At 38.2% G+C, this 14,450-nt stretch overlaps 1 protein-coding gene across 6 annotated transcripts in view; it reads right to left on the bottom strand.

Annotated features, from left to right (window-relative positions):
- dmd (dystrophin) overlaps positions 1-14,450 on the bottom strand; it is a 163,042-nt gene that overhangs the window by 106,042 nt on the left and 42,550 nt on the right. For all 6 annotated transcript variants that reach the window (XR_011993769.1, XM_072717979.1, XM_072717984.1 and 3 more), the window contains exons 3-5: positions 3,876-3,968; positions 2,276-2,353; positions 1,889-1,981 (exon numbers count right to left, since the gene is read on the bottom strand). Coding sequence is in view for 5 of the 6 variants with exons in the window: in XM_072717979.1 (XP_072574080.1) it covers positions 1,889-1,981; positions 2,276-2,353; positions 3,876-3,968 (264 nt within the window). In the remaining variant the exon portion in view is untranslated. The remainder of the gene's footprint in view (positions 1-1,888; positions 1,982-2,275; positions 2,354-3,875; positions 3,969-14,450) is intronic.

Below are 14,450 nucleotides of genomic sequence, written 5' to 3'. Positions count from 1 at the left end.
AAAATCACAAGCACAAAAACATACAAAATCAAAATATCACTATATTTCACATATACATAAAGACAGTAAACTTGACTAATGTTGCCTAAAACTATAAAGGGACGACATGGAAAATAAAGGTTCTGTTAATGGTCACAATTTCATAAAAATCAAATAAATATTACTGGAAAAAAGTAATCTAACCAAAGTAAAAATATGATAGCAAGCTGAGTGATTTTAAATTACATCATGCCATATCCATATAAGATTATTTAATATAATAAATATTTTTGCTGGCATGATTGTATTGTATTGTTTTTTAACAGTAAATACTACTGAATAGAATATATTTTTATAAATACAGTCTCAACTGTATTTATAAGCTGTCAGGTGAATTCCAGTTTATCGCACATAGCCTATTTTACTGAAATTCAAGCACCTTACACTGTGTTTTTAATTAAGTTTGGCCAATTTCATGTTGAGTTCTGAGGGGATTACCATCTTAAAATTTATTATGCTTGCCAGAAAATATTGCACTGTGAAGTTCTGATTTGACTTTGTAAACAATAACTAGATAGATGCACTGCTTTGACATTAGATTATTTCTTTGTTACTCCTGAGACTGTAGAATAATCCTGTGCCACTGAGAGAATTTTTATGAGCTTCTAGGAGGTTTTTTTTTTTTTTGCAATTAATCTGGTCACAAAAGAATGGTATAAAAACAAGCATTGCCCTAGGCTTTATTTCTAACAATTTTTAGAACAATTAATTAATCAATCAGTCATTTTTTGTTTAGCATTTTCTGACTTAAAGCATATTTAAAAATTAAAATCACTGCTTTCATCAGCAATCCAAATATGTCCGATTCATGTGAATTAGTGGGTTTGTTAAGTTTGTTTGTTACTCTCTATACTTCCTGGCATTGGCTCTGAATCACTTCAACCCTGGTTGGATAAGTAGTTATTAAAAATAGATAGAATGGATGGAATAGCTATTACTCTGCTCTATCTAATGGCAAATGTGGTGTCCCATGTGGCTCTGTTCTTATTAGTATGCTCTTTCCACAACATTTTCTACCCCTCAGACAAATCCATTTTCACCATCATACCAGTGATTCACAGATCTATTTGTCAATAATATGACACAAAACTTTAGTGATAGAAACCATTTTAAACTGACTTTAGAGGGCATCTGATTTCCGGTTGCATGGAAAACAGCAAAGTTTTGAATGATATACTGCATTTTGTAAAATAAAAATACCATTGCAAATACATGACTCATTGTGACTGGGCTCCAGCAATGCTTTACCATTAGACAGCTCACACTTTGCTCCAAACAGCATCCAAAATCTGCTGTTTCTTCTGCTAATAATCACCTGCCAATAAGCGCCATTATAACTCACATCAAAACAGGTGCAATTCTCCCTGATCTGTTCCCAATAATTTCCGGGATTTTTGATGAAATCCCACAAGTATTAAAATGAATGTACATTGCAGGCTTGTTTTGCCACACCAACAATTCACTGCAGGATCTCAATCACAGGTGAATTTTGTGAACTGGAAATTGTCAAGCTTACAGCAAATCCAGTGGCAAAGTCTTTCTTTTCTGGAACCACCTGCAACTTTCCTTAGAATAACTTTTTATCCTATCTGTACTAATTATATTGGGGTCCATGTGATTACATTACAGTATGCCACACAATATACAGTCAGCTTACATAAACATACATTGCCATAATTACTTATTTTATATTTGCTTCAACTAAAATATCCACCAAAAAATAAAAGCACAGAAAAGATTGCCATGTGTCCCTCTCCAGTTACTGCAAACAATTTTATTGACAGAACATATCTGTAGTTAATCATACATAGAACAACCAGTATCTTCCCTTGAGATGTTATTAACTGACCTGCCAATGGAGGATGATGCTCCAGATGAGGCCCAGGGTCAGTTTGTGATTGCCATCGACGATGTCGACTCCACCTATATTCACTAATTCAACCTGGGTAGGAGTGAAGTAAATACAGTTCTGTTCAGTAGTTAGCTTTAATACCATGAAGAATGTGTATAGCATCATCCCATGTATTGCAGGACTAAATGCCAGGTTGTCATTACTAACCAAAAAACTGTACCACACTAATTGGATTAAGAGCCAGCATGCATTTCTGGTGGACAGTGGAGAATTCATTTCAATTACTATAAATGAATCTAAATTACTGCCATAAACTACCTTCCATGTTGATCATATTCCAAGTGAAACTGACTATTAACAGACCGATAAGAGAATGTGACTCACATTGTTTTTCTGTAGGATCTGGAGTGCTCGGTTGACATTGTTAAGCGAGTGAACACGAGTGAAGCCCTTTTCTTTGGCCTGCAAATAAAGAAGTTTCCTTTAGTGTCTTCTGCTGGAATTTTGTCAGAAAAGACGAGTTGGAGATGGGATACAGATGCTCAAAGCACAATTCCATGCATGTTAAACCAAAAAAGAAGAGCACATTCTAAGGTAAATGAAAGGCCAAATTATCATAGGAAGAGTTCGCTAATTTATCTGTACTATAGCTTAAATATGTCACATTTATTTACGAGATACAATATACAATGCTTATGAATAAGAAGATGAAAATAAGTAAAATACAATTCTTTATAACAGTAACATTGAATTCAGCAGCACTAATGTGTGCATGTCTCACCAGAGAGACATTTAAAATATTTATGAAATTTAACCATCACCTCAACCATGGGCATGAATGGGGGGGGGGGGGTGTAACCAAGTAATCAAAAACCAGCTAATACAACCCACTGGACCACCTTAAATACGTGGAGACCTCAACCCCCTCAATGTACAACCCAAAGTTGTCCCCAACTAATTCTACCTGCAACATTATTCTATAAGCACCCCTGAGTATTATGGTATTTGCTCCAGTGAGCATCTCCAGTGAGTATTTTTTTCAACATGATCGATAAATATAATATATACTGATACTTAGGCCTTAATTATGTAAGACATTACCTTAACTTGTTTCCACCAGTCTATTAAATAACACCTACGCCTGACACAAAGAAAAAAAATACCAAAACCCTACCAAGCAGAACCACTGAACAGATGGTCTATAAAATGTTTTACAAATGTTAAAGTTATAATGCTATAACACAAAGTTCTTAAATAGTCTTTAATTAATGAGGTTTAAAAGGCTTTTAAGAAATTAAGATCATGATGCCTCGTCTTTTATCAGTTACAAGGTACACGTCCTCAAGGAAGCACTTTTTTTCAGAATAAAACTGTACTGCTTTAATCTGAATTTGTTCATTCTCACACCTCAAACAGCAGCAGAAATTAGTATTTAACTTAATTAGGATTAACCAGTCATTCAGTTACTTATTTGTTCTGGAGCTATGAACAATGCAGCAATCTAAGTACTTAAATAATTTATCATAATTAAATTTGGCACTGTATTATTGCTTTGAGGACCAAAAATGAAGACCAGAAATAACTTATAGTAACATTCTTATAATATTTCTCAGTTTTTCCAACAATACATATACTGCTCATAGTGCTTATTCTTCCAAAAAGAATAAGAATTGTCAGGAGAGATCAATTCATGGTTAATATTCAATGAACAGCAAAATCACGCCTCAATATTTAACAAAAACTCAAATCCACAAGGGTACTAAATACCAGGACTGAGCCAACCCTTATTGGAGGAGTAACAGGACTGTACCTGCTCACATGTATTTGTATATAGTAGTTGTCTATAGCAGAGTCTGGTAGGCTTTGTCACTCTGCCAAGACTCAGTTACAGTATAGTTGATTGAGGATGTTTTTCTCCTCAAAGTTGCATTTGAGTTCACCTGGCACTAGGTCAGGAGACACAAGACACAAATAAAATACTCACTAGTTCGTGTCCTGCCAGACCCTCCAACAGTTCCAGGAGGCGCCGTCCATCACATAGGTCAGTGAAGAGGTCATTGATTGGAGGCTTCCCAGCCTGCAAGAATAAAGCAATACTGAAGATCAAGTCCACTTCCTACAGTAAACTTTAACTTCCTTTCACTTTATATTGCATAACTATCCAGTTACTTCAAAATACCACCAATATTATTACTACATATTATGCCTCCAAATGCTCAACAATTTCTCATAAACAAAGCCTGAAGCTGCTTAAGTCATAAAACACTTTTAATGAGCACAGTTCAGACATTAGAGAAACATGGATGAAGCCCATTCAACAAAGAATATTCCAACGTTCAACGATGGGCTCAAATGTTGCTCAGGCAAAGTAGGTTCATTATTCCCACTGTTGCTCTGGCAGAAGAACTCTAATGAAGCTTTGATGTAAATGACTGTGCAATTCTGCCTTTTCTTTCATGCACACCTCATTGCAATGAGCTTGGGAATGAAATACAAAACTGAATAAACGCCACAGTTAAAAAGCTTTCATCTCCTGGAATGCACGCCCCTTAGTATTTACGTGTTATATGGCCTTCACTCACAATGTGTAAGAAACATTTTTTTTCTCAGCATTACAGATAATGGCAGAGTATTTGGTCGCCTAGCAACACTGGGTCATTTCCTGATGTGTACGCATGGTGGGAGGGCTGTTGTGGTCACGTTTGCCTCGAGGTCACATTTGCCATGCGGCCACGTTCCCCAGAGTGTTATTTAGATATCATAGAACTAGATCTTAAACAAACTTGGACCACTGGTCAAATCCCTATTGCTATTTTAAGAGCATCCAGAAATATTAGTGACCCAAAGGACTTGATTGTTCTCTGTTTGATTGTTCTCTGTAGGTTACAGTTGCAAAAACTACCAGACAACAATATGTTCCCAGTTACTAATATATGTTGCAGGTCAGTCATCAACAATGCTTATAACCTTATAATTAAAAGTTCACTTCTAAAAGTAACAAAATCTGACAGTAAAAAGGTAGCTATTTTGCATTACAAAATTCATCATTAAATATGCTTAACCTGACCAGCATGCTGTATATGATGTGATCTAGCTTTTATTCTCTGCGTGCTTAACAAGTAAGGTATCTGACCTATATATTCTATATTTTTAATGTTTAATATGATTTGATGGGCCCTGTTTGTTTAATGAGGAGCATAATTTCTTGTTGGAAGAATATATGTCTATTGAGTGCTTGGCGTGGACGGTATATTCCCTATGCTTCATTGAGCACCCAGAGTTTCTTTCTGCATTCCCCTTATTGTTCTGTCAGTGCATGAAGTTGAGTAAATGATGAATGACTGATGGATTATATGGGTTCTTTTTGTGTGTCATGTTGCTGTGAACAATGCCTCTACTCAACCCGGCACTATAGAATCAGTTGAGCAAATGAAGCCCTGAATACTTTTGCTGCCAGACTGATTGCAAGTTGATTTTCCTCCACAGAAGAGTGCTCAGTTTACACATAAACATTATCATTTGCAAATACATTTTTTGTGATTTTTTGCGTTTGCAGCTGCCTTGTGTGACAGCAGTAACCAGTCAAATGCTATGGCCTTGTTTGTTATTCAGTCATTCATTGTTAATAAATACTGCAACATCAAGAGGTTGTAGGAAGTCAGGAGGAGTTGGAACCACACCCAAGACCAGAAGTGCTGTCCGCTGGATTGCCTTTTCACCCAATGGTGCATTTTTAACACTTTGTTTGGCTGTATTTTAAGAAAAAATGCTGTCTTACCATTTTTGTCAGTCAACAACAAAATCTATCACAAGATAAAACAAAAACAACTGGATACCGGATACCAAACAAGATTGTTCTTGAGGTAAATATTCATGCCATCTGTTCAATGACTATCACAAAAAAACATAATTCAACATTTTCACATGCTGAAGGTAAATTAATTGCTCTGAAGTAAAAAAAAGTCAATATAAAATAAATTAAGTATATTTAGTCAAATACTCAAAAACGGGACGCCAGTCCATCTCTTGTCACATACTCACACACTAAGGCAGTGTTTTTCAACCTTGGAGGGGATTCAAATGGGGTCCCCTGAAATGTCTAGTAACTGTCTAGAAATATTTTTTCAACTAATTATTATTCTTTTAAAAATTATGATTAAAACACCACATACAATCTTAACTGTATTCTTTCACATTCATAAATATCAATAAATAAATTAAATATAAATGAGTTCGAATAAAATGATCACAATCACCTTCAGCCTTTTAAAGTCAAGCTCGCCTAACTGTACATGTGATCAGGGAAAATAAAATGTGACTTTGTGCACTAATCTGGCTACTCTGTATTTGCAACACGGTATAACAAACACGATCAAAAACTAATTCTAGAAGAAAAAAAATGTCTATTGGGTCGCCAGAAATTTGTGATGTCAAAATGGGGTCACAGGCCAAAGAAGGTTGGAAACCACTGCACTAAGGACAATTCACCTAGCCACATGTTTTTTAACTGAAGGAGGAATGCTGGAGAAAATGAGGACAGGTATGTCAACACTGCCACACCAGTGACCCAAGTCAGAGTGTTGCTTAGGATGCCCATGCCATGACATTACAGGACATACACTTTTACACACATCTCAGTGCTTAGAATAACACCATTGTACAATCAAACCTAATACTGACCAGCTGGACCATCCTAGAACAGTCTACACTACACGTCGAATACCAACATTATACATTATAGCAGCACACTAAGTCATTATTCTTCAAACAGTCTGTGTATTTAATCACATTCAGCAAATATCCTTAAATGTTTCAAAGTCATAAATCAATATTTTTTTCTGGCTTAGCCACCCCCTTCACAAACACACACTGTTGGTACAAATATGCTTCTGTATTTATAATAAAAAGAGAATTATTGGCCAGAGCCATACCCATGGAGACAGAGTGAAAAACACTCTCTTCCCTAAACAGTGGTGTCCGGCCTTTGCTGGCATGTGCATTGACAAAGGCCCATAGGGAGCCCAGGCGTATTGATTTCAAAGGGGAAAACGACTCGCTGACACATTGAGAAATCTCAATCCAAAATAAATGGAGAAAACATAGACGTGGCTCTCAACTGTAAATAAGGGATGTGAGAGTAAAGCCCACTGCGACTTGAGGTGAGGATAGGCCTTCTTCTAACGGTACACAGCCTGTGCCATCAATCAACATGCAGTACATACAATGCACGAGAGCTGTAATGTATTTGATAATGTTAAACTTAGCAGGTAATCAATCATGTTAAAGCTGAAAAATCCCCTTTCCTGGCAGAAATCAGTATGTCTGAAATCATTTCTGCTCATAGTGGGTCTCCAATTCCCTGGTTCACCCTTAATTAAGCCCCAGGAGAAGAGAGTCTGCCTACAATGCTGTGTCACTAATTGAGCTTCTCTCTGCAAAAGTGATTTTTTATTATAGATGAAGAAGGAGAACGGCAGCCAGAGAGAGCAGGAAACGCAGAAAGCAGTCCTCTGTCAACCTGCCTATCCATGTGTGTCTGAGGGCGAATGCATCTAATTGCTCAGCATCAAAAATCTCAGCAATGCAGCAACAAAAAAAAAAAATAATAAAAAATGTCCTGGGAGGGAAAACAAAGATAATTTTATGCCATGAATTTGCAGCTGAGAAAAGGAATAAGCTCTTGTCTTATACATAAGGGCTTCGTCTTCTGCAGAAGATAAGAGGTTTGTAAAGAGGGGTGGTAGTGCTAAGTAGGGAATTAGAAGAGAAGGGAGAGGGAGAGAGAGTGGAAGAGTAGAAGAGAAAAGAAAAGGAGACAGCAGAAGTATCTGGCAGACACTAAAGGGGAACGAGTAACCTGAAGATATCCGCCTTGTCACGCCATCTCACTCCAGTCTGCCTGCTACTCCCATATTGAGATTCGCCAGGAAAAAGGTTTGCATTGCCAACGCATTTGAACAAAACAGCTAAACTATTTTACGTATTTATAAAGCTTGGCTTATACAGTTTTTATACAGTGGTATAAAAATGTAATTCAATAATGTCCAAATCTTCACGGACAGCTTACTCTACGAAGAGCACGTTGAGGGAGGCGTAAAGACAATTTCCCCAAGGGGATCAATAAAGTGTCGATGATTATTATTATTATTATTTTATTTATTTATTTGTTGTGCTTTGCTCATTCTCTGTACCATTTCATGAGGTACTATTTAGACCAGCTCCATGTCAACCTCTGACATTATAAGACTAATTAATATTAGTATAAGTAGTACAAGTACAGAGTATGGTTCTCTCTGAACAACGCAATGACTATATTGTGAGCACTCTTATTATCATTGGACATCTGAATACTGCTCACCAAATTGTGGGCGTAAATGAACATCCATACAGTACCTAAAAGCTGGCATCTGGCCAAATGTTTTGCCTCTCATCTGAAACCCTGATGATTGATATCGATATATCGCCCAGCCCTACACCCAGAGGTAAGGAGCGTGCGCTGATTACAGCACGTTGCTGGACTCACCGCCCAACAAACCACCTCAGGGATGAGAACCTAAGTACAGCCGTGCAACAGGTGATACCTCAGCAACACACTAGTCCGAGTGAAACAGTGTACATTTTGGCTGGAGTGCCAGTCCTGCCACCAACCCCCAAATTTTCCCTTTAAGTTGGGGGACCTCCTTGTACGGCTGGATATAGATTAACATCATACGCAGGAAGAAGCGATTGTAGGTTAAGGGCCTTGCTCAGGGCCCAATGGAGTAGGATCACTCCTGCATTCATAGGAGTCGAACCTTCCGATTGTGACCACTGATCCCTAACCTCAGAGACACCACTCCACAGCAAACAGGAAATAGCCAACACTAAAAGTTATAGTTTCGACCTTAGGGACTGAGGGTAATACAATATCTTCAATGACTATGAAGACATCTCTGGTATAATGAATGGGTTTTTAGCCCTTTTCTGCATAATCTATCATAAGCCACACATCCTGTTTGTAAGGCAGACCCAGGATTGTATAGTCTGGTTTTATTGAACAAAACATTCAGAATGTAGGAGTTTCCTCTATAGACACAGCACATGTAATACGAATTCCCAATATTGTGGTGCCCCACTGATGCAGCACTCTATTGAGTTCCTGAGAATTGGGTAGATAAAAGAACTGGAGAGTCTCTTTGTATAGCTATATAAACAGAGTTCTGAGAGGGACAAAATTCATACAGGCCCCTTCATCTACTGTTTTTGAACTTTTCACCAAATTAGAGTGTTTCCTTTACTTATTCATATACACTAAAATGAGCAATGTTTAATCTGCTTACTCTGTTCATAATTTTAGCCTGTTTAAATATGCCTGTTTACCAAAGACCTTGTGCAGTTCTGACATCACTGAACCCATTTTTGAGGCAGCATGGCCACAAGGGCGGCAGCAACCAGTGGCTGGGTGTAGCGTTGCTAGATAGAAACCGCAAGACTCAATAGCTGGAGGCTGATCAACTCACCCACCCGCAACTCTTTTCAAGCCGTCAGCCCCCGCTGTTCCACCTGATGATAGTTGCCTGCAAAAGCACCGCTGTCACAGATACACACAGCCTTGACCTGGCCCTACTCAGCTGTCAAGGCCTCACACCAAGACCTAGTACTGACCTTGAGTCGATGTCTTCCTTTGTTCTGTTTTTCTGTTGTCTTAATAAACATCTCACAGCTGAGTCTAAACCACCTCCTCTGACCAGCCTTTTATCTTGCCACAAAATTCTCATGGTGTGGAAACTCTGGTCCTTTTGGGGTGCAGTGTCTGCAGCACTTGGAGTTGTTCAATTAACAACTTACAGCTGTTACAACTTCAATAAAACAACACAGATGTGAGAAAGGACAGAAACAGTATACCATATGGTCTCAGTGACCAGGAGTTTTACACTCATAGTATTCTATGTAAGAAATTGCTCATGCCAATGACAGTTGGCCTTTAATTGTTATCCACACATGTAAATGTCCTAGACTGCTTACTGCATTTTCAACCTATCCAGCCACCATGAATTGTGCATTTCCTATAAATCCTATTTAACAAAATACCCAAAACACAAACAAATTGCATAATGAAATTGTGCTGTTTTTCTTTATTCTTAATTGGCCCACTCAGCTTCACTACTGCCCATGTCATTTCCTGTTCAAGCATTTCCATCATTTAACACATGATCCCCAAAAACATTCCGTATGCATAAGCATGTGTGGGAGAAGTGGGGGTCTGCGTTTGTGTATGTGTATATTCTGGTGATATGTGCTGGTGTGTGTGTTTGTCCCTACGAGATTGAAATTGTGAGCCAGTCAGCAACTCATCTCCCTTCTCCATAATTTCTTGCATTCTTATTATTAAATTCTGACACCTGTGTGGGAAGATCTAGAGCTCAATCTGGCTTCTTTATTGAAACCAGAATATCACACTAGGTGTGAGAAAAAAAGAAAATACCTTGTCACTTTTTTTAAAGAGCAGGGAGCCTGAAAATGGCTTCTATGCATCTGTCATATCAGCCCAGATCCATCACTTTCATCTCATCCTTCTTTAGATCTGTATTTCTCCATATCTTCTTCTTTCTCTCACTACTCTCTCTAATTCTATATCCTTTCCTGCCTCTGGGAAGGCCTCTCTAAGTTCTATTAGACTTCAAGGCTGAATTTGTTTCTGGACAGTTCCATATGTAGTGCAAGATTATTTCTCTCTCTCTCTCTCTCTCTCTCTCTCTCACTCACTCTCCAGTATATCACTAGGACTTGAATCAGTGTTGAGATCACTGTGTGAAGGGGTGTCTGACCCAGGAGTTAAAGTCTAACACATCTTATTGGGACTCAATATCATTGTTTAGCGACATTTCAGGAAACAATTAGTGAACTAAAGATAAAGTTACAACATATACGATAAAACCAATGAGGCCTTTACTTCCTCCAATTCCAAAAGCTGAAATAAAACACTAAACCAATTGACTGCTATCCACGTTTCTTGTATATTAATCAGTACCTTAGAATTTTGCAATGAAAAGTATTACTTAAGGGACTGTTACTAATGAAAGTTACTGATATTTTTGCCATATGGCAAAAATATCATATCATGATTTTTTTTTAGACAGGATCACAATCTATTTCGCAAGTTACTAGACAGTACAACCAGCTACTTCCTATTTTAAATAAATATAGCCCTATAAGGTAACAAAATCTAAAACAAAAGCATCTTTCAGGTATGTTCTTTTGAGGTGGTTAAAGAGATTTGCTGTGGTGCCATCCGACTTACGAACCTTATCTTTACAAATTTGTCAAATAACTGTTGGTTGCACTGTGCTGGTTTTGGAAAATCCGAACAAGTTCCATACTACCGATGATGAATTAATATTAAGGCCCAACTCCTCCGTGTCATCTATGCCTCTACATTGCCAAACAGGGAATGTATTGCATGTTGTGCATTGCGTGTTGTGACAAGGTCGTGAAAAGAAGAGAAATCCAGAAAGCACAACCTGTTGTGTGCTATTACCAGTTTATTGGTGTGTCGAAAATGATTTGGCTGACAAGAACTTTAGACGCGTGTATGAGCCATAGAACTGCAACTGATAGGATGTGCACTGTAGCACAATACTAACGATCTCTCCGTACAGGCAGATTGTGGAGACATTTTAATTGTTCATGATCTAAGATCATCAAATCACATACCCCTACAGGGTAGTGTTACATATCAGAATGGACACAAGCTTATTTAATATTTAATATATCAATGCTTCTGTGTGGTCTGTTCATTGGTTGTTGTCTTCCGGAGCAGACGGTGATATGTAAACCATAATATGCATGGCTGCTGTTCGGTTCTGCCATTGTCTCTGTCAGCATGGATATGCCAGTTAGGGCATCCTGGGCTCTCCCCTTTGCTCCTCACTGACTCTGAAGCTCCTGTATAGAATACAGAAATGTCCCTCCTGATTTTGCCCTGCATGTCATGATGGAATCTCCTGCCTTTATTAGTTTGCTTTTGTCAGGATCTATTGGGTGATGAGGCAGAGTGAGAGAAATCCTCAGTACAACAACCAGATTCATGGTAACCATGACAACAGCACACCTTAAACCTCCAGTAATCCTCCGGAAGATTAAAGGGGGACAATTTTCTGTTCAGCTTGCTGCCACATTCTCATATGCGTGCCCCTGCCACACAATCCCAATGTGGGGCATACTTGTTCAACAATTGCCATTTGCTGAGTCAGAAGTTTCTTGTTTTGTTTAGCTACCCATCCATCTATCCATCTTTCAATCCCTTATCCTGGTGAGGATTGCAGAGGGCCTGGAGTCTATCTCAGGCAACCTAGAACACAAGGTTGGGGAACACTGTGGATGGGATTCCAGAGATGTACTGACCAGCATAGTAAGAAATATCCAGTTAAAGAGGTCCACCAAAACCAAATACTGCAATCTTTTACCAAATCTGTAGGCATCCTCTCCCATCACCTTAACATCACAAAAACAAAACTGCAAATAGCTTTCAGACACAGCAGTTAAAATCTATGGCAGGCAGTACATCGCAATGGATTAAAATAAGCCTTAAGTTAATGAGAATGCCAGGCTTGGGTTCAGGACTTTATAAATCACAACGCTGTCTGAGGTGGCAGGTTGGACGTTTTATCCCTACCTCCAGCCGAGGCTGATTATTGGTCTTGATTGCTGATCGAAGAGAAAACAAGAAGCTGACTTGTACAATTACGTTGATGCAGAAGGCAAAAGAAGGCCCTGTGCTGCTTCTGACAGATCAGGGTATTGTCTGTGAACATCACGCCAAATAACCAGGGACGGGATCTAGTTCAAATTTATGTGGGCACATTCCCAGTAATCGTCATCCTATTGTGTAATATCTAACCGAGAAGAACCATTGTTTGGGGTACCTGCCTCAACAGCAGGGAAATCATTCTCTGGATTCCTTTCTAGAGCTGGAAATAAATTTCCCGTGTTTGGGGACACAACTCAATTAAAGACATAAAGAATGGTTATTCTGACATTAAATGGAGAATTAATGTTGTAACCAAGATATAATAGACTCCTAGGACTTCATTATTGTGTAAAATTCAATATACATTCTTGTAAGCATGGGAGAAACACCTTGTACATACTGTAAGGAAACAATATCTGTTAACAAAGAAAATCTGAGTCAGCATAATAATTCTTCAAGATTTTTTATTAAAAATCAGGAGCAGCTGGGATTGGTCTACTAATAACCCCTATCACAGAAAGCAGGACATTCTCCAATTTTCTCACTTCACACTATCCGTTTCAGTTACTACAGCATTCCTTTACAACTCATTTATTATTCAGCTACTCACAGACTTTCCTCCTCTTCTCAAAGAATATTCTCCTTCTACTGTCACCTTCTACAATACCCACATTCTCTCTTTATATTAATTCTTTATGTGAATTGTAATGTATAAGTGGTACCTGTTTTCATCGCACTATTGCATGTCTATTGTCTTTTCATTTATTTATTTGATAACTTTAGGTGAGTAAGTATTACAATGCACTTGCTGCACATGGCCAATAAAACACATTGAATCTTGAATCACAGCTTAATCATAACAGTTATGCCACACTGGGGATTTATATATGGACTATCTTAAGTGAATTTGATTTTGTTCTGTCTATTTACATGTCACTTCCCCTTCCCATCTTCAACTACTTCTGCACTTACTCATTCTTCATCTCCAACTACTCTATTCACATTCTGCCTTAGTCTAAGAGTGCTGTGCTCAATCTATTCCCTTCTGCTACCAATGTATTTCATGTCCTCAGATGCACCTTTAATATAGTTCTTCACCACTCACAATCATTTCTTCTTTTACGAATCACTTGGCCATCGTTGCTTCTACCTGACATTTATCATTCTCACTCGACAAGCTTGTCACCATCACTACCCAGTCTAACCCTAGAGCTACTTAATTCCCTCTGTCTCTAGCAAATCTGACTACAAAAATAACGAAAAAATGCTTGTCATGGCACCTAAGGCATATTTCCTGACATTGTTGAAGGCACAAACATAGCAGTACTCATTAAATTTTTTGAACACGCAGACACTTTTGAATGTCAGTAACAGCTATACCCATGCAACTCACGTTTACCTATAAAACCATTTCTACACTGAAACATGATAAGCCAAAGCTGTTGCCAGATAGGTACTAATTGTCCTCTACTATCATGACATGTATACTTCAGTTAAAGCAAAGGTAACCTAGACCTCCAGCGCTATCCTTGTTTCTGTGAATTAGACACTAAACTTAGCCCCAAGAAATTGTGTTAACTGACTGCTATTAGCAGTCAGACAGCTCTGTGTTTAGCAGAATACCTGTCCGATTTAAGCTATTGGGCATTGGAGTGCTGAGTAATCTGATGAGAGACTGCAAATCCTCATTCATATTCACAACGTAGTGGTAATGTTAAAAACCTTCTCCAGCAATAAGAGTACTTGTTAATCAATTCTGAGGCCACACTGGAAGCCCTCTGCTGCATTTTCAAAGTGCACCACTACTCTGTCCTTGTTGCACATTAATTG

Source organism: Paramormyrops kingsleyae, chromosome 1 (genome assembly GCF_048594095.1).
Source record: "Paramormyrops kingsleyae isolate MSU_618 chromosome 1, PKINGS_0.4, whole genome shotgun sequence".
NCBI classification, from domain to species: Eukaryota; Metazoa; Chordata; class Actinopteri; order Osteoglossiformes; family Mormyridae; genus Paramormyrops; species Paramormyrops kingsleyae.
The sequence above is the reverse complement of the archived record's forward strand: the minus strand, read 5'-3'. Positions and strand labels throughout refer to the sequence as shown.